Raw genomic sequence first — 24,923 nt, forward strand, 5'->3', positions numbered from 1 at the left:
GAGAGACACAGCGAGAGAGGGAACACAAGCAGGGGGAGTGGGAGAGGGAGAAGCAGGCCTCCCGCGGAGCAGGGAGCCCAATGTGGGACTCGATCCCAGGACTCTGGGATCGTGACTTGAGCCAAAGGCAGATGCTTAACGACTGAGCCACCCAGGAGCCCCAGAAGAAGGCCTTTTGAAAGAGTGAGCTTCTCACCTGAAAAGCTTCCCATGTATTTTTAGCATAATTTAATATCTTTTTTCTTTCTAACTTTGTGTTTAAAAAAACCTTTCAAATCATTAGAAACACTGCAAGAATAATAAAAATGAACAAAAATGAATAAGTCTTTTAGATTTACCATTGTTACTGTTTTGCTACATTTGCTTTCTCTCTGTATGTGTGTTTATATATGTGTATGTCTATGTATAATTCCTCCCCCCTGACCATTGGAGATTAAGTTGCAGACATCATGGTGTTGCACCCCATGAGTATGCATCTCCTAGCACATGGACTTTCTCCAGTATGTAACCAGAGCATATTTACCACACTGGGGCATTTATCACTGATGCAATACTGTTATTTAATACACAGTCCATACTCAAGTTTCTCCAGTTGTCCGAGTAATGTCCCTTAAGGCTGTCTTTTTTATTTTATAAAGATATATTAATTTGAGAGAGAGAGAGAGTGAGAGCACGAAGCAGACAGAGAGGGAGAGAGAATCTTAAGCAAACTCCACACTCACACGGGGCTCAATCCCACCACCCTGAGCAAAAACCAAGAGTTAGAAACGCTCAACCAACTGCGCCACCGAGGCACCCCTGTTTATTTTTTTAAAAAGATTTACTTATTTATTTTAGTTTATTTTAACTAATCTAACCTATGACATATACAGTGTGTTTAGTTACCTCTTTAATCTCTTTTAATTTGGAAGAGGTTTCTAGCTTGTTTTTTACAACATTGAGAATTTGTGTCGGGCTCCGCGCTCAGCAGAGTCTGTTTGTCCCTCTCCCTCCCCCTCTGCCTCTCTGCTGCTCATGCTTTCTCTCTCTCTCTCTCTTTCTCTCAAATAAGCAAATAAATAAAGTATTTAAAAAAAAGTGTTTTAAAAAAAGAATTCTGATGTCACCATTTTGTAGGATGTCCCTTGGTTTGGATTTGCTGCTTTATTGTTTTTCCATGACCAAATTGAGGTTAAACATTTTTACAGGAAAATTACAAAGGGGAAATTTTCTTCTTTTCTTTACCTCAAGGCTCTCTCATGAAAGTGGTTTATTTATGCTGTTTTAGAAGTCGTGTCCTCTCTTAAATGCCACTTATTTAAGCTATTTTCTAATGTAGTGTCTGATACAGTTGAGCCTTGAAAACCATGGGCATGGACGGCGCCAACCACTTGCAGAGTCTGTCCGAAATCTGCTCTAACTTCTGACTCCCCAAAAACTGAACTATTAATATTGTGCTGTAGACCGGAACCCTTACAGTTAATTAACACATATTTTGTATGCTACATATGTTATGTACTGTATTCTTATAGTTAAGTAAGCTAGAGAAAAGAAAATCATAAGGAACAGAAAATACATTTACAGTACTGTACTGTATTGAAAAAAATCCTTGCACAAATGGACCTGCATAGTTCAAACCCATGTTGTTCAAGGATCAACTGTACTGCCTTCCTACTTTCCTTTTTTATTTCTCTCCCCCATTAGACTAGCAGTTCCATGAAGGAGATGCTGTGTGTTTGTATACTGTTAGATCCCTGACATCTAGGACAGTGCGAGGCACATGGTAGAAGCTTAAGAATTATTACTATTTTTTTTTTTAAGATTGATTTATTTGAGCGAGAGGGGAAGAGAGAGAGTGACCATGTTGGGTAGGAGGGGCAGAGGGAGAGGGAGAGAGAATCTTAAGCAGGCTCCGCGCTGAGCAGGGAGCTTGACTTGGGGCTCAGTCTCATGACCCTGAGATCATGACCTGAGCTAAAACTGGTCCAGACTGGTCTACCCAGGTGCCCCAAGAATTATTTATTTTCTTTTATTTTAATTCCAGGGAGCCTGGGTGGCTTAGTTGGTTAGGCGTCTGCCCTTTGGCTTAGGTCATGATCTCAGGGTCCTGGGATCGAGCCCCGCATTGGGCTCCCTGCTCAGTGGAGAGTCTCCTTCTCCATCTCCATCTGCCTGCAGCTCCCCCTGCTTGTGCTCTCTCTCTCTCTCTCTGTCAAATAAGATTAAAAAGAATCTGGGGGCACCTGGGTGGCTCAGATGGTTAAGCGTCTGCTTTCAGCTCAGGTCATGATCCCAGGGTCCTGGGATTGAGCCCCTCGTCGGGCTCCCTGCTTGGCGGGGAACCTGCTTCTCCCTCTCCCTCTACTGTTCCCCCTGCTTGTGCTCTCTCACTCTCTCTATCAAATAAATAAATAGAATCTTAAAAAAAAAATCTGGAAAGTTAGCATTTTATTTTGTTTGTTTTTGGTCTAAGCGTGGGAGGTAATTATTATAACCCAGTTTCTGGAATAGTTATAGCAAGTTTTCAGTACTTTCCCCTTGGACTCCACTCTCCCCCACTTTTTCACACAGCTCTCCATCAAATATTTTCCAAGCATGGACTCTAGTCCAGGGTCTGTGCTAAGTGCTGAAGACAAAAGGTGAGGGAGACACAATTTGTGTCTTTGAGGAGTATATGTTTGAGAAGGAGGCACTTCAGAGCCATGGTAATGATGAACAAAATACTACAAGAGCACATTTCTGGGGACAAGTATCTTCAGTAGGGACTCCTCTCTGTTCTGGGCAAGGCCTGAGGAATCTGACATGTGACTTAATTCTACATGGATTTGTAGCTTGAAAATTAGATAGTGACATTCTCTTCAGTGTGAGCCATTTTCTGAGTCCAAGGGGATTAAGTAATTCAGCCCAGAATTTGTCATTTTGGAGCTTATACTCTCAGTTCTAAGCAGTGAAAAATTTAAAACCTATTTAATTTTTATTTGCTTTATATATCTATATAACCTTATTATAAGAGACCTAGTTTATTAATTAATTGTGTTGATTAACATAAGGATATTTCATCTTAGGATTCTGTGACATCATACCTGTTTTTTTATTTGCAAATGAAGATACATATTAGAAAATAAATATTCTTGAATCTAAGCTTGTACTCTCTTTATTCCTTCTAAAGTGGTGTTAATATCAAAATGCCAATCAACTCCAGTGGACCTGATTGGGTGACTGTGATTCCCAGGACAATAAAAGGTAAAAAGGAATGAGCTTGATGGTTTGTTGTTTTTCTTGCTAAATGGGTGAGGCTCTGTGGTTTCACTAATGTTATAAAAACTTTTTTCCTTCTTTTAATGTGCCATGGACATTAAATTAATATGTCATGGACATACTTCTGGGCATAACTGAAAATTCTAAAAGCCTTTTTGATTAAAATAAATCAGACCTTATGTGCATAATCTTGGGCTTTGCTATTTAGACTCATGTAAAAGTCGTCTTCCTCCTCCTGTCTCCTCTCTGGTTGGCTCCTTAGGAGCCTTCAGTGCTGTACCATCCAATATGGTAGCTCCTAGCCACATGTGGCTATTTAAGTTAATTAAAATTAAATAAAGTGTAAAATGTAGTTCTTAAGTCACATACCCTCAGGGGCCACGTGTAGCTAGTCGCTGCCATGTTGGACAGTATTTTATATAAAATGTATCCATTATTGCAGTTCTGTCAGATATCGGTGCTCTAGAGATCCTCAAGAAATGTGTGTAAAGTTGTCATAGAAATTTTTGAAATCCGAAGCATTGGGTTAGTGAATGGCGTTTTTCTCAAAGTGTGATCTCTGCATTAGCAGCATTGGCCTTAGTGGGGACTTGCTGGAATTGCAGATTCTCAAGTCTTATCTCAGCCTACTGAATCAGACACTCTGGGGTGTGGGGCCCAGCAATCTGTGTTTCAACAAACCTTCTAGGCGATTTTGATCCATTGGTATAGGGTATCGTTAAAAGTAAGACAACAAAATTCTGAAGAGTAAATGTATACGTTCTGTTTTTGCAGAATAGATGTAAATAGCTATGGTGACTTTTAGGAAGAAAGGATGAATATTATTATTATTATTATTATTTTTTAAAGATTTTATTTATTTATTTGAGACAGAGAGAATGAGAGACAGAGAGCATGAGAGGGAGGAGGGTCAGAGGGAGAAGCAGACTCCCTGCCGAGCAGGGAGCCCGATGCGGGACTCGATCCAGGGACTCCAGGATCATGACCTGAGCCGAAGGCAGTTGCTTAACCAGCTGAGCCACCCAGGCGCCCCAAGGATGAATATTATTAAGGAAGCTTATGCAGATGGCAGGCAAGGTCCTTTTAGCTGTTGAAAACATGGATGTATAGTCTCCCACACAGATACTGCAAACACAGATGCCATCAGGCCTAGGTATATTATACCTATGAATGTAGTCAGGGTGGGTGTTAGTCACAGGCATGCCTTGTGTGATTGATGGGGAGGGAACTGGAGAGCAAGGACAGCCTCTCTGCGGTTCCTTCTGCTTTGTTGCTGTACAGAAATGTAGACACAGCGTGGCCAGATCTATAGGGTTTTTTTTCCATGAAAAAAAATCAGAAGTCTTAATCTTTAATCTTTAAATGTAGTATCTCCAGATTTCAAAACATTGGCATCCAATTGAAAACCTTTAAAATATTTTGTGGGCTACATAAAATTTGTCTGTGGCCCAGCAGCAGCCAGGACACTGTGAGCCTGGATCTCTGGTCCCTGCCATCATGTATCACAAGAAATCCCAATCTTTTCCTAATGAAAGGCTGTATTTGATTTACTTAAAGCCAGTGAGTTACTCATTTTAAAGGATTCATATATGAAACATCATTAATGGAAATACTTTTATTTGCCTGGGCCCCCCCCTCCATATTATCCCCCACAGTTCTGCACTCCTCACACTCTTTCGTGTCTGACCCTGTCCTACTGCCCTTCTCTGCCACAGTCCCAGCCTTCTGGCTTGCCTGCCTTGTCCCTGGGTATCTAGTGGGATTGTCAGTGGGTGGAGCTTTGGATAGTTTACCTGCACCTGACAGGCCTTGGTGTTAACTAAGAAGTTGTTGTGGGTTTGTGATGTACTGTTCTGTTTAGAGAGAAGACAGATTTAGTAACCAGTGAGACTTTTGATGGATTTTTATTTTTTATTCATTTATTTTAAAGAGTTTATTTATTTGAGAGAGAGAATCAGTGTTGGGAGGGACAGAGGGAGAGAGACAGGCAAACTTCTCGTTGAGCAGGGAGCCCCTTTTCTGGGCTGGATCCCAGGACCCTGAGATCATGACCTGAATCGAAGTCAGTCGCTTAACTCATTGAGCCACCCAGGCTCTGCTTGATGGATTTCTTTGTTTTTAGAAAGGAAATCTTTTTTTTTTTTAAAGATTTTATTTATTTATTTGAGAGAGAGAATGAGAGAGAGAGAGCATGAGAGTGGGGAGGGTCAGAGGGAGAAGCAGACTCCCCGCCGAGCAGGGAGCCCGATGCGGGACTTGATCCAGGGACTCCAGGATCATGACCTGAGCCGAAGGCAGTCGCTCAACCAACTGAGCCACCCAGGCGCCCAAGGAAATCTTTTTTAAAAAATATTTTATTTATTTATTTGTCAGAGAGAGGTAGAGAGCACAAGCAGGGGGAGTGGCAGATAGAGGGAGAAGCGGGCTCCCCGCTGAGCAGGGAGCCTGATCCTGGGACCCTGGGATCATGACCTGAGCCGAAGGCAGACGCTTAACTGATTGAGCCACCTAGGTGTCCCATCCCCTTGATAGATTTTTAGAGGAAGAAATGAACCATGAATCAGTAGGAGCAGAATAGCCTGGCTTTGAGAAGACCGTCTCAAACAGGTACTTAATTGGAAAGAAAAGAGGAGGGCAATTGCTTTAAGAATATCAGAGACCCAGTTTAGGAGAGTTCACACTAGTGACCAGCAGGGTGCACTCAAAGACCCTAAACCATGGGCTCACATTCTTCTCTTCCTCCCTCCCTATCTTCCCTTCATTCCTTCCTTCCTCTTTTTTAACACTTTGTTTTCAGATAATTTTAGACTTACATATGAGTTACAGAAATAGTACAAAGTTCCTGTATAGCCTACACCCAGCTTCCCCTTATGCTGACATCTTATATAACCATGTAATACTTTCAAAACTAAGATTTTAACATCAGTATAATATTATTAACTACACTGTAGAGTTTATTTGGATTTCATCAGTTTTTCCACTCATGTTCTTTTTCTGTTCTTGAATCCAGTGCAGGATCCCACGTTGCATTTAGTCACCGTGTTTTCTTAGTCTTCCCTCTATGACATTATCTTCCATGACTTTTAAACTTTGAAGAGCGTTGGTCAGATATTTTTTAGAATGCTTCTAACTTTGGATTTGTCTAATGTTTTCTGATGATTGGAATGAGATCATGCATTTTTGGAAGAATAGCAAAGGGGAACATGATGCTGATATATATTGTTAATGATGTTAACTTTGATCGCTTGGTTCAAGTGGTGTCTGTCAGGGTTCTCTTCTCTTTATATTTATTCTGTATTCTGGACAGATAACTTTGAGACTGTGGTAGGCTGAATAATGGCCCCCAAAGATATCCAAATCTTAATCCCTCAAATTTGTGAATGTTGTTGTATATGGATGGCAAAGGAAACTTTGTATATGTGATTAAGTTAAGGATCTAGAGACGGGGAGAGATTATCTGGGTAATCTGAGTGGGCCCTAAAGGCAACCACAAGTGTCCTTTTTAAGAGGGAGGCAGGGGGAGATTTCATACAGAAGCAGAAGGCAGTATGACAACGGAAGCAGAGAGAGACTTGAAGATGCTGTGCTGCTGGCTTAACACGTGGAGAAAGGGGCCATGAGCCAGAGGACACAGCTCTAGAAGAGGCGAGGAGACACATTGTTTCCTATCTCCTCCTGAGAGAGTATGGCCTTCCTGATACCTTGGTTTTCGCCCAGTGATACTGAATTTGGACTTCTAGCCTCCAAAACTGTAAGAGAATAAATCTGTGTTGTTTTAAGCCACCAAATATGTGGTAACTTGTTATAGTAGCCACAGGAAACTACTCTCCAGATGTCTCTATATTAAAACAGGATGTAAACATCCTGTTTCTGCCTACACTTTCACCCACTCATTTTTGCATTCATTAGTAGATCTTGCCAGCAGCAATTATTTCTGTGGCATGTAATTCTGATTTTTTAATCTCTCATTCCTAAGACATTTATTAATTGGAATTTTTCTGTAAGGAAGAGTTGTCCCTTTTTTCCTATTTATTTAATTATGTCATTATAGGCTTATGACTCATGATTGTTTATTTCATTCTTTGGGTTATTACCCAATTCAGTTGTTATTTATTTTGTTGCTGTAAGTGCTCCAGTTTTGGGAATTGGGAATTTTTTTGGTTTGGCTCCTGTGCCCCTTTGACATGCTGTCATCCTTTTTTTTTTTTTCTGTAAGCACTTCCTTACTTTCTAGCACCACAAGATATTTCAGGCCCATCTTGTATTTTCTTTGCCCTGGCCTTGGAAGGGTTTATAGTCTTTCCACTTTTATTATTTTAGTTATGAATCCTGTTTTTTATTATTATTATTATTTTTTAAAGATTTTATTTATTTATTTGAGACAGAGAGAATGAGAGACAGAGAGCATGAGAGGGAGGAGGGTCAGAGGGAGAAGCAGACTCCCCGCCGAGCAGGGAGCTCTATGCGGGACTCGATCCCGGGACTCCAGGATCATGAGCCGAAGGCAGTCGCTTAACCGACTGAGCCACCCAGGCGCCCATGAATCCTGTTTTTTGAAGGTTTTATTTTTCTTTATCAGTTTTTTGTATGTATTAGTTAACTGATTTTCCTGCAAGTTAAAATTATTCTAAGATGCAGGCGCCTGGGTGGCTCAGTTGGTTGAGTGACTGCCTTCGGCTCAGGTCATGATCCTGGACTCCCGGGATCGAGTCCCGCATCAGGCTCCCTGCTCGGCAGGGAGTCTGCTTCTCCCTCTGACCCTCCTCCCTCTCATGCTCTCTGTCTTTCATTCTCTCTCTCTCAGATAAATACAATCTTAAAAAAACAAAAAACCAAAAAAAAAAATTATTCTAAGATGCATATTTAGTCTGCTGAATTGAGATTACCTGCCTCAGTGCATTTTTGGAAGCCAGTGGCTTCCCCCCAAGCATGGGTATAATTCCAGTCAAAAACAAGGAATCACAGGGACAAGACTGGTTTCTGACAGGCTTTCCCAGTTCAGAATTGCTGTTGACTTTTCATTAGTTCCTGTACTGTGGTCCCGAGACCACCACAGCCTAATAGAAGCCTTGATGGCTTCTAACCTCATCAACAACTAAACTAGAGCTCATGTTTTTGGGAGAGCTTCCTGAGAGTTTGCGATAAAACTAGATCTAATAGCAATAGAATAAACATTAACATCTTTGTAGCCCCTTGCTATTTTCTTTATCTTTTGAGGTGTATCTTACATACCAATGAGTGCATGGATTGTAAATATATAGTACAATGGAAATTTACATTTATATCTGTCTTTGTAGCTGCAGTAGGTCAATTCTTTTTTTTTTTTTTAAAGATTTTATTTATTTATTTGAGAGTAAGAGAATGAGATAGAGAGCATGAGAGGGGGGAGGGTCAGAGAGAGAGGCAGACTCCCCACTGAGCAGGGAGCCCGATGCGGGACTTGATCCAGGGACTCCAGGATCATGACCTGAGCCGAAGGCAGTCGCTTAACCAACTGAGCCACCCAGGCGCCCCAGCAGTAGATCGTTTCTAAGATGACTCCCAGTGACCCATGCCCATATATAATTCTTTTTCTCTTGAGTGTGAGAAGGACCTGCAAATATGATGGGATATCACTCCCATGATTTGGTTATGTAACAAAGTTGACTCCTAAAAAATATACTATCTTGGGTAAATCTGACCTAACTGGATAAACCCTCAACAGGAACCAGGTTCTTTTTGAAGAGATTCAAAGTGTGAGAAGGCTTTCATGTGAGGGAGATTCTTTGTTGCTGGCTTTAAAGATGAAGGAGGCCATGTGGCAAGAAATGTAGGCAGGTTCTAGGAACTGAAGGGCATTCCCTGTCTGCCAACCACCAAGGAAACAAGAAACTCAGTCTTATAACCACAAGGAACTGAATCTGGCCAACAATTTGAATGAGCCTGGAAGCAGACTTCTCTCGTCTTTGGAAAGGAACACAACCCTGCTGACAACCTGATTTCAACCTTTGAGACTCTGAGAATCCCGCTATGCCATGCCCTGGACTCTTGACAGACAGAGCTCTGTGATAATAAATGTCCCTTGTTTTTAAGCCACTTAAGTTTGTGGTGGTTTGTCACACAGCACTAGAAAATGAATAAAGTGTAACTACCACCCACATGAAGATATAGAATGTTTAGAACATAGAGAATATTTGCAGCATTCCAGTGTTGCCCTTTATATTAAAAATGATTAATACTACTAATACTACTATAGTATTGGACTTTCACAATAGCTCTTCAAAATAACTCATAATTTATCCGTTTTGTAGATAATGAAACCAAGTTCCAGAGACTCATTCAGTCATCATTTTGACATCTGCTCTGTGTCTGGTGCTAGACCAGACTCTGAGAATACAGGGGATGAATAAGATGAGAGTTTAAGTGATTTCTGGTGTCTCCTATTGGAGAGGTAGAGCCAGATATAAACCAGAGCCTCTGACTCAGGTCCAGCCCCTTTTCTGCTATCTCTTACCGTGCTTGGGAGGTGTGGTGGAGGACGTCTTGCTGTTCGGGTTTGTCTGCAGTAGCGGAATCCATCAACTCTCTAAAATCTAAATCCATCCAAATGATGGAATGAATGATGAAATAGTGTTGGATGTTGCTTGGTGAAAATCAGAGTGGTGCCGTTATGGATGAGACGTCACTCTGATGTTGATGTGGTAGTGCAACAAATTGGACAAAGCTATTTTTTTTTTAAAGATTTTATTTATTTATTTGATAGAGAGAGAGTACAAGCAGGGGGAGCAGCAGGGAGAGGGAGAAGCAGGCTCCCTGCCGAGCAGGGAGCCCGATGCGGGGCTCGATCCCAGGAACCTGGGATCATGACCTGAGCCGAAGGCAGACGCTTAACCAATTGAGCCACCCAGGTGCTCTGGACAAAGCTATTTTAAAGACAAGCACTTTCCAGTTGTTGGAAAAAATACTTCATACAGAATACATTTTATTTGGTTAACTTAGAAAATCAAAGGACTCATATCCTACATATAAAATCCAACTAACTGATACCATTTGGGGGTAGGAAGCCCACTCCCACAACTGCATCAGTAGTGTAAGGTTGTGCCTTTGTAGACAGACTACCTTTACCACTAGCTGTCCCTAGAACCCTGGGAAACTTTGGCAAGTCACTCTGTGACATACTTTCTTCACCTTTAAAAGATATTTAGACTAGCCATTATCTGAGGTCCCTTTCAACATTCTTTGAATCTATAGGTATTTCTACCTATACCTATTTTTAGCTTACCTCTGTAAAGTGCTTAGCTTTTAGGGGACTAAAGTATAAAGAAAAAAAAATTAAATTCCCAAGATTTTCTAGGGGGCACTCAAGAGACTCAAACTCAAGCCATGGTAATGACTGTGTAGCCAGGACCTTCTCATAGTCCCAGCCCTTGACAGGGTATCCCTAAACAGCTCCACACATGCTGTCCTCATTTCTTATCTCCCTGAGATGGTACCCAAGTGTTCCTGTGTGTTCCCCAATGCAAGAAATTGTTTGATTCTTTTTCTTCTCCGTCTTGTCTTGTTTTTCCTCTCATGAACTATATACTCCCCTTTGGCCTGCCTTTTACTTTTCTGTTCTATGATAATTCCATGCCATAAAATTAAGGGACATGTGCACTAACATGCACTCACACACACGTCCCACCCTTAATTCACACTGTATCTCTGATCCAGCTCTTTCTGGATAGTATAGGGAAATTTTTTTCTCTGCATTTTTCTCCCGTATTTTGTTCCATTTGTGGCCCAGATAGCCCTCATTTTGGCTAATGAATGACATGGGATGACACCCTTTGGAAGAAAATATAAACTATGGGTTTTAAAGAGAAGCTAACACATTTTAGAGAAGCAGGGACCTTACTTGCAAGTTATCGAAACTATCCCTTCTGATTTTGCATAAAGATCTTCTTACCTGCCTTTATAACCACCTCCAGGAAAACTTCTTCCTTCACCATCAGTATTTAAGATAACTAAAATTAAGTAATAACTCATTTTTGTTTTAAAATTACTTTTATTCCACATGCATAGTATATTAGGGTTATTTATTCAGTTTTAGAGACTTTCATACCTTATGTGAAAATTCCGAGGTTAAAGAAATGCTGACTTTGAAACAACTTCAGACTCCTTAAAGTCTTATTAAAATAGGAAATGTGTTGGGGACGCCTGGGTGGCTCAGATGGTTAAGTGTCTCCCTTCGGCTCAGGTCATGATCCCAGGGTCCTGGGATGGAGCCTCGCATCGGGCTCCTTGCTCGCGCGCTCTCTCAAATGAATATATAAAATCTTAAAAAAAAAAAAAAAAAAAAAAAAAGGAAACATGTTTGTCTCAGCTGACCATAAGAGGGCAATGTAGGTACGTGCATTTCACTTTAAAATTATGCCCTGTTAGGCGCCTGGGTGGCTCAGTTGGTTGAGCGACTGCCTTGGGCTCAGGTCATGATCCCAGAGTCCCTGGATCGAGTCCCGCATCGGGCTCCCTGCTCGGCAGGGAGTCTGCTTCTCCCTCTGACCCTCCCCCCTCTCATGTGCTCTCTCTCATTCTCTCTCACACAAATAAATAAATAAAATCTTTAAAAATAAATAAATAAAATTATGCCCTGTTATCTAGTGCTGCATGTGTAAAGAATTAATGTCAGGTTCAGTAATTGATTTGCTTTGCTTGACTTAACTCTGGTAGTAAATATAATTAACATTTGAATGGAAATGGTAATTGTTTCCTGTGTGATATATACTTTTCTTTATAACATGTATTTGACACAGAAGAGCCGAGTCTCCTGAATTAACCATGGTAAAAATTGTAACTTCAAAATCACTTTTTTTTTTTTTTAAGATTTTATTTATTTATTTGACAGAGAGAGAGACAGCGAGAGAGGGAACACAAGCAGGGGGAGTGGGAGAGGGAGAAGCAGGCTTCCCACTGAGCAGGGAGCCTGATGTGGGACTCGATCCCAGGACCCTGGGATCATGACCTGAGCCGAAGGCAGTCGCTCAACCGACTGAGCCACCCAGGTGCCCCTTTCTTTCTTCCAAGTAAAGTTTTAAAAAATTCTGTTTACCTTTCTGCTTAGGCCCTGAACCTTCAAAGAATTAGCAGATGCCTAAGTTAAAAGATGAAATATGCACTATCTGTCAAATAGGGCATCTTCTTTGAAGAGAATAAAACTAAAATAATTTTGAGTAATAAGAATAATATCAAGATGATAAACTGGAAATAGTCACAAATACAGGGCTCAAATTTAAATCGCTGAGTCGTATAAACATTTGGATTCCGAATTGTGGTTTAACAGGTGAGACTATAGAATTACTGGATTATGATCCAGGTTTGAGCCTTGGGGTGTGTAAGGAAGTGATATAAAATAGTTGGTGATTTTTAAAGATTGTAGATTCAAAATGAATAAGTATACTCCTTCAGGAAAAAAGCCAAAAAGAAAACAGCTGCCATCTACAACGATCTGCTTTTGAGAGATGAGGTAGCACAGTGGTTAGAGCGTGGGCATTGGGACTCACCTGCCTGGATCAGGTCCTGGCTTTGCCACTGACTAGCTCTGGGTCTAGGTCAAGTTGCTTAACTGTTCTGAAAGGTAGGGGTAACAACAGGACCTACCTTAAAGGGTTACCATTAGCATCATATGAGATAATATGTTTAATTGCAGAGTAAACTCACAAGAAATACTCACCATTCCTGTCTGTTTTGAAGCATGTAAAATGTGTTGTTTCCAAGGGAGGTGTTAGGGCAGAAGAATGTTGACTCTCCCTCTGAAACGTGCTCTGGTGCTTGTGTCCTCACGTGTAGCTAGGCTGCAGCCATGAGTACACACTGCTGCTGCGTTTTATTTTTATTTTATTTTATTTTTTAAAGATTTTACTTATTTGTCAGAGAGAGAGAGCACAAGTAGGGGGAGTGGCAGGCGGAGGGAGAAGCAGGCTTCCCGCCGAGCAGGGAGCCCGATGTGTAGCTCGATCCCAGGACCCTGGGATCATGACCCGAGCGGAAGGCAGACGCTGCACCGAGGCGCCCCTGCTGCATTTTAAATACTGTTCATTGTGCAGAAAGACCTTCTGAGCCTTCTGTGTTGTGGGGAATAATTCTTTAGAGTGTGTGTATTTGGTTTGTTCTCTGTATTAAGTGGTGGTTTTCTGAATTCATATTTGATTATAGGACCCATAGGTTAAAACTTCCCTTTTAATAGGCTGAGCAGGGGTGCCTGGGTGGCTCAGTCGTTAAGTGTCTGCCTTCAGCTCAGGTCACGATCCCAGAGTCCTGGGACCAAGTCTCCCATCGGGCTCCCTGCTCCGCGGGAAGCCTGCTTCTCCCTCTCCCACTCCCCCTGCTGTGTTCCTGCTCTCGCTGTGTCTCTGTCAAACAAATAAATAAAATCTTAAAAAAAATAATAGGCTGAGCAACAGTGGACTGATTTTACTATACATATGTCAAGTATGAATTTAAGGTGTTACTTACCTCATAGGCCTTTGTATGAGAAATTTATTCTGGAATAATACTGGACAATACTTATATCTACACATTTCCATGGTTATTTGCCTGCTTTTATTTTTGACTTTGATAAAAACATGCATAATCAGAGGGGAGTGCTCAAAGTCCCCTTTTCCCTTTCTGTCCACCAAGACCCTCACACACATCTCAGATCTTCCTATTTTTGTGCAAAGGAGAACCTTTTGTAGCAAGGGGAAAGTCTGGGATTTCTCTGAGATGTGATGGCAGGAAATGTTACCTGTGTACCAGCAGGCTAACAAATACAGGGGCATAATTTTGTTTCTTAGAGCATTTTCCATGTATGGTTTGTTGGAGGAGACTTTCAGAATATCTTATTTTTTCCTTTTTCTTTTCAGAAACGAACAATCTAGAACTATCTCAAGGCTCAGGAACTTTTCCTTCTGGGTATTATTACAAAGACCAGTGGAGGCCCAGAAAGTTTAAGATGCGCCAGTTTAATGACCCCGACAATATCACAGAATGCTTACAAAGAAAAGTGGTGTATTTATTTGGTGACTCAACAATCAGGCAGTGGTTTGAATACCTTACTACATTTGTTCCAGGTTGGTACTTTGTATTTTATTTTATAACTCTTTTCCACATGGACAAAACCAGCTTTTTTCACTCCAGTGCCTGAAGAAGGGCATCGGCCAAGGAAGTAGTTATTTCTCTGTGGGACTGAAGAGGTATCCTAACCCTGGAGAGCTGTGTGATGGTTTCTGATCCATGGTGGGGTTGACGTATTGATGAAAGCACTGTATTCTTGTTGAAGTTTCGTACCACAGATTAGCTGTGAGATCTTGGACATGTCATTGTTATCAGGCCTTCATTTCTCCATGTGTGCAATGAGGCAGCTGGATGGTATCACCTTATAGCAGTCCTTTACTTCTGATATTCTGGGCTCTAAAATAGAGGGGGACATTTCCGATTGTTTCTCTCCTAATTCTGTTTGGTCAGACTCCAAGTTTATAATAGATTTAACTGGAAGGAAGCAGCCAAACTGTGGTCCACTTTAATGCATCCATTCAGCAAAGCCTTCCCAGCGTCATCCGTTGGGCATTCCATTGGTATGATTTTGAGATGAGCTGGCTCCTACAGAGAGAGTCTTGGTAAGTCCCAGCATTCTTAGCTTCTGATTTCACTGCTGGGCTCTGGAGTGCTATCCAGACTCAGAATAAAGCCCTACTCACCGGAGGGCCATCCCTTATTCAAGGGCCTTTTCCTCTTTGTGGAAGGTATGTAGGCCGGATGAGGAGGGATGAATCCCAGGTAACAGTACTAAAGACCCTGCTTACAATTTAGAGAGCTGATAAGTAATTCTGTGGGAACTCTTTAAGGGCTGTGTATGGGCAGGGTTTTCCATAAAGCACAATCCCATAGTTCTGAGCTGTTGTTGGTATTTTTTTTTCTCTTTTATTTTTTACATCAACTTAATTTCAGATTTAATTTTTAGAAGGAAAGGAAGAAGTAGATATGATCCCCAAAAGTAGAAAGTTAATTCCAGTTTTGTTTTGCTTGTTTTTTTGAAACAGACGTAGCCGAGTTTAGTCGATAAAGCATACATTAAAAACTAGAAAAAGGGATATAATTTGTATGGCATAATGCTAAACATGTTTTGGTGCTGACTAGGCAGGGCCCTCCAGGAGTCTTTAGTTGTTTGTTTCTTAAGTTCTAATGACGTAGCTCATTATTTCCTCTTATAGCAGTGATCACGTTGGGTGTCTTGATTGTTTTCCGCTATATCCTTTGCAGACAGATTTTCACCTGATAAAGCCTTGTGTCAGTGCTTGATCTTAATCAAAAGAAAAAATGATAGCTTGAGTTTATTCAGCTTAAGTGGGGCCAAATGCTAAGTAGTAATGAATTAGGTAGGAAATTCTAGAAAAGGAGCCTGGGACTGCTTGGAGAGAAAAGTGACACCTTTAACCCTTAAAAAGAATGTAGGCCAATTATAGTATGATGTTACTTCTTCAGAATTGACAGTATACCTCTTGAGAGCCAGGACTGTGACTTACGCATCTGAGCATTACTGGCTCATGGCACTGAATAGGTGCTTAGAAGTGCTAATTGACTTGGGTTGCCAGAAGTTACTTGGTTTGTTCTCTGAAAGGCACTTGTAGGAACATTTAAGTATATGAGACAGGCCCTCTTTCCTTATGGGGCATATGTTAAGTGATGAATTGTAGAGACAGAGTTTTTTAGGGGTAACAAAAGAGAAACAATCACTGATTCCTGGGACCGTCAGAAGATCTCAGAGGAGCTAGACTTTGAAACACCACTTAGTCTTTGTTATTCTTGTGACGGAGAAAGACATTCTCTAAGACACTAATATGATTTTGCATCCATAGGGTGAAATCGAAAGTCAAAATAAACAGGGTTGCCCCTTTCTTTCATGTATTGCAAAAAGAAGTATTTGGTTACATTTATGCATTCTTAAAAAAGCAGAAGTTATAGCCCTTCTCCTAGAAGAAATAATGTTTGTCTATTAGAAGAATAATGTGTAAATGCCAAGTTGATTTTTAGATATTCAGCAGTTGGTGTAAACAGGAAGATTTCTTGGCCTAATGCTTAGTTATTTTGCTTCTGAGGTATATAGACATAGGTATCACTGATAGTTTAATAAATACGTTAGAATACAGGTCTATTGAGGCCAGTGAAATAGGTATTCCCTTTACACTTGTACCATTTCATTACACTTTTATTTGAAAAAAATGTTCTTTTAAGCTGCTAAGTATAGAATGATCATAATATATGTACTTGGTTTGAACATTTTTATGAATTTGAGTTTTCCTTGTTTCAGATTTAGTGGAGTTTAACTTGGGTAGTCCCAAGAATGTGGGTCCTTTCCTTGCGGTGGACCAGAAGCACAACATCCTGCTCAAATATCGCTGCCATGGTCCACCCATCCGTTTTACAACCGTCTTTAGCAATGAGCTCCATTATGTGGCAAATGAGCTGAATGGCATCGTGGGCGGGAAGAACACCGTGGTTGCCATAGCTGTATGGTCTCATTTTAGCACCTTCCCCTTGGAAGTGTACATCCGGCGGCTCAGGAATATCCGTCGAGCAGTGGTCCAGCTCCTGGATCGAAGTCCTAAGACCGTGGTAGTCATCCGAACAGCCAATGCCCAAGAGCTGGGGCCTGAGGTGAGCCTTTTCAACAGTGACTGGTACAACTTTCAGCTGGACACCATCCTTCGGAAGATGTTCTCAGGGGTTGGAGTGTATCTTGTTGATGCCTGGGAGATGACCCTGGCTCATTATTTACCCCACAAGCTACATCCAGATGAAGTTATTGTGAAGAACCAACTGGACATGTTCTTGTCCTTTGTGTGCCCCTTGGAGACCTAGCCTGCCCTGGAGGGGACTGGAGGACTCGTATTACCTGCAGTACAGGAAGTTTATGGCTGGCCCCATGGAGAGATGGCTGCTATTGACATGAACACAATTTCAAAAGGAACTGGACTTTATATAAGACTTATAAGGAGCTTAGAAAATGCAGGATGCATTTATGTCTACCTACAGGATTTTTTCCAATCTTTACATAGCCATGGGAGAACCATTATTAACAACATCTACGCATTGTATTGCCCTTGTAACCAAAGATGCTAGTGAGTGTGTTTGAATTAGCCTCTCCTGAGAGGGGAGATTATTATGCTAAAAACTGTGAAAAGTGTTCTGACCTAAGTGGTTGGTAGTGGAGTGTTTGTAGCTTATCTGGTAAAGGAGATTGAGCTTATCTGTATGAATAGCACAGTTGTTCCATCTTTGGTGGGATGAACTAATAAGGCTTCTGGTCAGTGGCTCCTGTAACACACTGGGGACTGCTGTGTCTCAAGAGTTTCTTTCAGTGATCCATCTTTTCTGAATTGCTTGAATAGGCCAGTATCCTTGGTCAGAACTTTCTAGTGAGAATATTTACAATATCTTGCTTTTATCTAGAAAAGAAGCAAAAGGAAAATATGAAAGCAGTACACAAAATCTGTGTGTCGAATTGACACTTGCACTGGGGGATAGTTACTTATTTCAGTTAAATTTTACATGATGAATACTTTAATCACTTTTGGAACTGGAAGGGGGAATCTATAAATGGAAATTTATTTTTGTGTTTTGAAGTTTGAGGGTTTTAAGAACTGAATTTTATGTAAAGAATGCTATTGTTTATTATAAAGTTGTAGAAGTTACTTCCATCAATTTCACGTGTTTCTTTTTTGGTTGTTATTTTGAATCGCATACCAACATTAGAAATTAAAATCTAATTAGAATCTAAAGTTCGATAATTGAGATCTAGAACAGGTATTTATTGATTTGAATGTAAGGTATACACAATCTCTCATGTTTGGAAGTAAAAAGCTGCCATTCCTACTCGCTATCTTAAAATAATTCAGTTACCGATTTTACTTGACTGTCTTTACCTTATTAATTTTAAATGAGTTTAGGTTAACTTGGGGCCGTTTAGTAAGTATAAGTACTCTTTTCTGAGCCACAATAGATTGCAATCTAGTTTTAGTTATCCCTAAATGGACACATGAAGAGACTGGGGAAGCTTTAGAGATGAAGACAGATGCTTAAAGCGTGAAAAAATTTGGAGTTTTAACTTAAAATGGAGAGTGTAAGATCTTTCTTTCTTAGCCTTGAGGGCCACCTTCAAATTTATAAAATATACATATGGGGAAAGAAGATTTTAAATTATTTTCTGAGTCTAAAGAGGACCAACAAGTAGATAAAAATATTAAGATAGTTTAATTTTAATGGTCTTTAAGCTTTAGAGTGTCTGAGAATCACCTGGAATACTTGAGAAAAATACAGACTTAGGGGTCATGTTTCATGCTTCTGGGAATTGTGGAATCAACCTTTGTTACAAGTGTCCAGTGATTCTGACGCAATGGTAGTATTCTACACTTTGAGAAATGCCAACTAAGGGAAGAAGGAAGATAGAACTAAGGAAATGATATTGCTTGTCTATTATTTCAGGGGCTTAATCCCTAACATTTAATTCTGATCATGATCTAGTAGTGTAGGTGATGTTAGGTACCTTTTATAGATGAGGAACTCGAGTTTGGATTTGAACCAAGGTATGTGAGAGTACAGAGCCCTTTTCAACTATACCTTGTTGGACTTTTACAAAGAGAGATTCTCTTTTTCACAAAAGAACTTTTTAAGCATTTTCTCAAAGATTGCTGGAGGAGGCTGAGGCTTCATCTTCTCAGGAGAATTTCAGTTTCCACTGCCTCTCCAGGGCTTTGGAGTGATGCTTTTTTTTTTTTTTTTTAAAGATTTTATTTATTTACTATTAGAACAAGTAGAAGGAGAGGCAGAAGGAGAAGCAGACTCCCCGCTTGAAGCAAGAAGCCTGATGCAAGACTTTGATTCCAGAACCCGTGGGATCATGACATGAGCTGAAGGCAGACGCTTAACTGACTGAGCCACGCAGACAGCCCTGGGTGGCTCCCTGAACAACCATCATTTTATTAAATACCAATTGACTGACATTTCCTGGCTTCAGGTATTAAGTTTCAGATTGATACATTAGGGTGTAACAAGAATATTTGGTAAGCCTTTACATATCCATATTACATGCCAGAGATGACTCTGTTTCTGAGCCCTATTAAAGGAAAAAGCAATTACTGAGAGAAGTACAGGGAAATTAACACCTGCATCCCCCCCCCCCCCCATTTGAGAGAGTGAGAGGAGAGAGAACCAGTGGAGGGAGGGGCAGAGGGGGAAGGAGAGGGGGAGAGAGAATCTCTCAAGCGGACTCCACACTGAGCTGGGAGCCCCACACAGGGCTGGATCTCTCACAACACTAAGATCAGGACTGAGCCACCCAGGCACCCCTCATATTTTGCTTTAATAATAGTCTCCATTAAATGAGAGGAAGTCAGGAAGAAGGATCTTCTGTTAAAGTTTTAAGGACCTTCTGGTGTTTAGCTCTAGATGCCCATTCCTACTGGAGAATCAGACATTTCCAGTCTAATTATAAAGCTGGATTTTAACACTGCAGAGGGTGGGGGGTTGGGAAGCAGTACAGGGATTACAGTTGTAAGTGTCCCAAAAGGAAAAGGAGTCACAGTGAAACCAAATGTCATAGAAAAAATCCTTTCAGTGTTATGCAATAGTTCACATTCTCTGTTTAAATTCACCCCACTCTATCCCCTGCCCCTGCCCGCGTGAAAATAACATGATCTTATTATAGAACCACTGCTTTATTTATGTCTCAGAGTATCCTTTGTCATTGAAGGCACATGATTGCGATACTACTTTTTGATTGCCATGGTTTGAAAAGCTGTGTTGTAGAAAGTATCAACTCCCCTCCCCCTTCTTTTTTTTTTTTTTAAGATTTTATTTATTTATTTGAGAGAGAGAGAATGAGAGACAGAGAGCATGAGAGAGAGGAGGGTCAGAAGGAGAAGCAGGTTCCTCGCTGAGCAGGGAGCCCGATGCGGGACTCGACCCCGGGACTCCAGGATCATGACCTGAGCCGAAGGCAGTCGCTTAACGACTGAGCCACCCAGGTGCCCCTCTTTTTTTTTTTTTTTTAAAGATTTTATTTATTTATTTGAGACAGAGAGAGCACATGAGAGGGGGGAGGGTCAGAGGGAGAAGCAGACTCCCTGCCGAGCAGGGAGCCCGATGCGGGACTCGACCCCGGGACTCCAGGACCATGACCTGGGCCAAAGGCAGTCGCTTAACCAACTGAGCCACCCAGGCACCCGTTCCCCTCCCCCTTCTTGAAAACCTGCAGAAGAAAAGCTAAATAAAAGAGAAGGCAAGGGGCGCCTGGATGGCTCAGCCGTTAAGCTTCTTCTGCCTTTGGCTCAGGTCATGGTCTCAGGGTCCTGGGATCGAGCCCCGCATGGGGCTCCCTGCTCGGTGGGAAGCCTACTTCCCTCTCCCACTCCTTCTGCTTGTACTCTTTCTCCCTGTCTCTCTCTCTGTCAAATAAATAAAGTCTGAAAAAAAAAAAAGAAGAAGAAGAAGAGAAGGTGAATCAAATGAGGGAGAAACGCCAACGCCCGGGTGTGGATTTATTGAGATTTTAAAAAGGCATCCCTAAGAAAAATGTTTTGTTTTTAGATTTGTTTCTGATTCTTCTGCGGGATTCCAGTCCAGGTCTTGGAGCCGGCCCTCGAGGGGAATGTCCGGGACTCGGGCTGGTACCTTTTTGGCTTGGGAATTTCCAATATGCAGAAAAAAAATCCACAAACCTAGGCCTTGCTGCCCCCTCCCCGCCTCCTCCGCCCGTCCTCCGTGCCCACGCAATCCCTTTCGAGCGGCCGCTTGATTGTATTCAGTATTTTAGAAAATAGGTCCTTAGCTTCCCCCGCCCCCATGCTCTCTAGAGAGCTGAACAGAAAGCGGACGCTATAAAAGGGGACGGGGAGAGGGGCTGGCCTCTTCTTGCCACGAGGTCAGACGCCGAGTTTTGGAGAAAAAGGCTGCTTAACTGCTGCTGCTTATCATGTAACCTCAAAAGGAAACTGATCATCTTGCTCATGCTCTCACGTACTTGGGTTTATTATCGCTGATTACAGCTGGAAACAATTGATTTGCCTTTACGTATTTCTATGACTTGGCTCTTCAAACACAAAGGTATATTTTTATTATTTGATATTTAGTATGAAAAAGTATCTTAAATGCTAAGCTTCTCCCCCCATATTCAGATTCTTTTGAAATCACTCTCTGATATTTGGGTGATCATACTTGTTTGGGGGCAAAATATTGAGGGGCAGTTTTTTTTGGGAAATAAACTGGGATATTAGCTTGGTAATAGCTTGGTAATAGCCATGAATCGCATCTGTTTGGTAATAGCTTGGTAATAGCCATGAATCGCATCTGTTTGCTTTGAAAGATCAGGAAGGACTAAGATGCTGATGGAGGAGGTGGATAGAATGCCTGATGGAAGTACCATAAATCTGATATAACAATTTATCTTTAGTCTGTGATGTAGAACTATGATACTCCAAGGCAGAAATCTCCCGGGTTTGAGTGTGGATTTAGAGGTATACTTTCTCACTCATTTAATGCCCTCATTAATTCTTATGTTACCCCTGTAAAATTAAAGACAAGTATTACAGGACAATTTTATGAATGAGGGAACCCCTGAAATTTGATGACATGGCTGGACCCCCAGATTTATGACAATCTGTATAAAGTATTTGAAGGAATTCTGTGTGAATAAAAATACATTTCTAGGTAGGGTGGATTAGAGATTCCACAGGGATTAGTGGATTTGTAAACTGGCTGTCAAGGGGAGGGTGTGTCCCAAAGAGGATGACATTTATTATGTACATTTTAAGCACTTGGTGCTTATAAATTCCCCCACTTTAAATCTGCCATCTAAAGAAATGTCTGGGCAGGTGACTTTTTTTTTTTTTTTTTTTTTTTTTGCTTTAGATAGTAGGTTGTTTAGACAGTAAAAGGAGAGAAACATTTGCAAGGCTTATTCACTACCCTCAATGATCTCTGATAGAGGAGTGGATCAACCAAACAGATCATCTAAACATGAAGAGAATCCTGAAGTGTCTTTATTTGGTTTCAGGATACAGTGTATGATCTCCATTTTGCTTACGTTAAAGACACAGTTGGGCAGGGTACAGGTGAAGAGCCCTGGGGCCACAGAAGTGTCAGTCTGGGATGAGTAGCACAAGAAATCAGTGCACAGCACATATAATGTTAGATGTTAGGCAGCATCCTTTCCAGCCCAGAGGTGGTGACCATGGTCAGCATAATTTAGCTGCCCAGATGCAGACTCTTCCTTACTGAGGAAAGGATGCAAACCTTTCTTCTTTTACTTTGGCTGGAAGAAGTCCTGCTCTCAGAAAACCAAAGAAACCCTCTCAGAAGTTAAAGAGCCTGCTAATGAGGGAGTGAATTGTTCCTGAGAAAATCATTTCCCTTTGGCTTATAGCTGACTGATCTGGTGGCTTCTTGATTTCTCCCCCCCAGGTTAACAGGAAGATCAGGAGGCTGAACTTGGCCTGATGCTGAACGCCTGAGGGTGAGAAAGGCAGATAATTCTAACCAAGTGGGGTGTAAATGTTACCTTGACCTTGGCTGATGTAGTCAAAATGGGCAGTGGGATGTTTTCTAAAATTTCTAAGATTCTTGGATCTCTTAAATCAATTTTTGAAGTTGCCTCAGTTACTGTGAATTTTCCTTAGGCATTGTATGTGATTTCTTGTGAACTAAGATATTTTGGTGGTTTAGTATGCTTTTAACCAGTTTGAATTTCCACTGTTTTCTATGAGAGGAGAACACATGAATACCTCTGAGGGGGGAATTCAGCTCTCTGCTGACTGGCAGTTTCAGAGTTATGTAATCTTTAACAGACTCCCAGAGAATACCATGCCCCCTCTGGTTTTGGTGAAACCGCTCATTAAAGCTAACATATGTGGTTTCTGATTAAAGCACTTCCTGTTCCTTTAATTTGGGACTGTGAGGTAAAACACTTTCCTTCCAAAGTTAGTAGATGAACATATTTTACTGCTCCTTTGGGGGAGTTAGCAGTAGAGAATTAACATATATTAAACACTTCTTTGGGGAGTTGACCAGCAAGATCTCATTTAACCTTCATAGTAGCTTCCGAGGTAGACATAGTAAGGCTAATTTCATAGGTGAGGAAATTGAGGCTCAGAGGGATTGAGCAATTGGTTCAAGATCCCCTAGGTGGTAAGTGGCAGAGGATGGATTTGAATCTGAGGGGGTTGTCTCTGTAGCTAGTACCCTTGCCACCAGGCCGCTGGGATATTAGCAGAGTGCTGTGGGGAGAGGTCAACCTCTTTCCAGGGCTCTGATTTCCCCAGGGTCCTTCCCTTTCTCTAGCTCACACCTGGCTACCCCTACTTCCTGTTCAGATTTAACTGATAAAGCTTTAACTGATAGCCACATAAGCCTTTATGTTTTACGAGGACCACAGGAAAATCTTTCATACCTACAAGAGTAGAGCTATCTGGTGGAACTGATGAGAATGGTTGGGCTAGTGGATGTGAGGCGCCGTTTTTGGACACAACACTTGAGATTAAAAAGAAAGGGAAATCCCACCCTTTGTTACCCTTGCTCCTCACAGGACGTTTCCTTCTGTGCTAGAGAGCTAAGGCTTGAAAGAGCATTGCTAGTCAAAGCTCTGGTGACCGGCCCACTGCCATTGCTTCTGAAGAGGAACTGTGGGCACCTCACAAACCCATTCACCTGCTCTCAACCATCCCTGCTAATGCAGAGCTAGTTAAGTACCTGCATTACCTTGTTTCAGATGTAGCCCCCAGGATAGAAATCTGCATGTTTTCTATCTGTTGATTCTTTAACAATTTCATATGATCTTTTTCTAGTTTGCATTTCCTATAGGCTCTGTAGTATGAGTGGAGTAATTAATCTACTTGGTTAGAAAATAAAATGCTCTGATGAGTTAAGGAAGAATTTTGATAGCTGTCTTTTAAAGCAGTTCTTCTCAAACTTTAATATGCATGAGAATTATCTGGAGATCTTGTTGGAACTACAGATTCTGTGTTAGTAGGGCTAAGGCGGAGCTTATCATTCTGCATATTTAATAAGTTCCCATGTGATAATAGGCTGGCCCAAGGTCCACACTTTGAGTAGCAAAATTTTAAGGCTCCTTAAATTCTAGTTCACAAGAACAATTATGAAGCTTTTCTTTAAGATCTGTATATGTCATTGTACCATGTAGAAAAGTAAATTCTGCCATGGTTATGTTAAACAGCAGTGGTAGTGCTATATTATTTACATGATACCAAATATCTGAATTAAACTTTTCAAAATTTTGTCAGTCACCTGAGTGTTGTAGCAATACAATCTCAACTTCCAGATGTTTGAAGACACTAAGAACAACTTTCTCACTTTTTGTTCAGAAGTTTAGTAGTGTGCAGAAACGTAATATTGGCGTAAGACTTTTCGACACATTTTAGCATCAGTTAGTATGTGTGCATCCCTAGTCCTGTGATTATTTCAGTCAAATTTGCTATTTGTCATGGCACACCCATTTTTTAGAGTGGGTAATATAGTAAATCATGCCTTCTCCAAGAGGGCAAAATTGGTTCTTGGGGGAGGGAAGTATCTTAGATATTACAGTGGTTTGTGGCCTTGTAAAGGACTGTAATAGTACATAAACAGATATAGAGTTTATCTGTGGTTTTAAACTTTCATCAGGGGACAATTAGGGAAGA

The 24,923-nt window shown here is 41.1% G+C and overlaps 2 protein-coding genes across 5 annotated transcripts in view; both read left to right on the forward strand.

Annotated features, from left to right (window-relative positions):
* NXPE3 (neurexophilin and PC-esterase domain family member 3) overlaps positions 1-17,704 on the forward strand; it is a 52,077-nt gene extending 34,373 nt beyond the window's left edge. For all 4 annotated transcript variants that reach the window (XM_035015303.1, XM_035015299.1, XM_035015300.1 and 1 more), the window contains 3 exons: positions 3,149-3,222; positions 14,100-14,306; positions 16,544-17,704. In XM_035015303.1, the coding sequence (XP_034871194.1) occupies positions 3,149-3,222; positions 14,100-14,306; positions 16,544-17,094 (832 nt within the window). In that variant the 3' untranslated portion in view covers positions 17,095-17,704. The remainder of the gene's footprint in view (positions 1-3,148; positions 3,223-14,099; positions 14,307-16,543) is intronic.
* A 3,530-nt stretch (positions 17,705-21,234) lies between these two features.
* Positions 21,235-24,923, forward strand: part of NFKBIZ (NFKB inhibitor zeta) — a 29,565-nt gene continuing 25,876 nt past the window's right edge. Inside the window, exons 1-2 of the mRNA XM_035015305.1 lie at positions 21,235-21,336; positions 22,693-22,744. The gene's annotated coding sequence lies outside the window, so the exon portion shown is untranslated. The remainder of the gene's footprint in view (positions 21,337-22,692; positions 22,745-24,923) is intronic.

The sequence above is a fragment of the Mirounga leonina genome, unplaced genomic scaffold (genome assembly GCF_011800145.1).
Source record: "Mirounga leonina isolate KUSES-001 unplaced genomic scaffold, KU_Mleo_1.0 Mir_169, whole genome shotgun sequence".
Lineage (NCBI taxonomy): Eukaryota > Metazoa > Chordata > Mammalia > Carnivora > Phocidae > Mirounga > Mirounga leonina.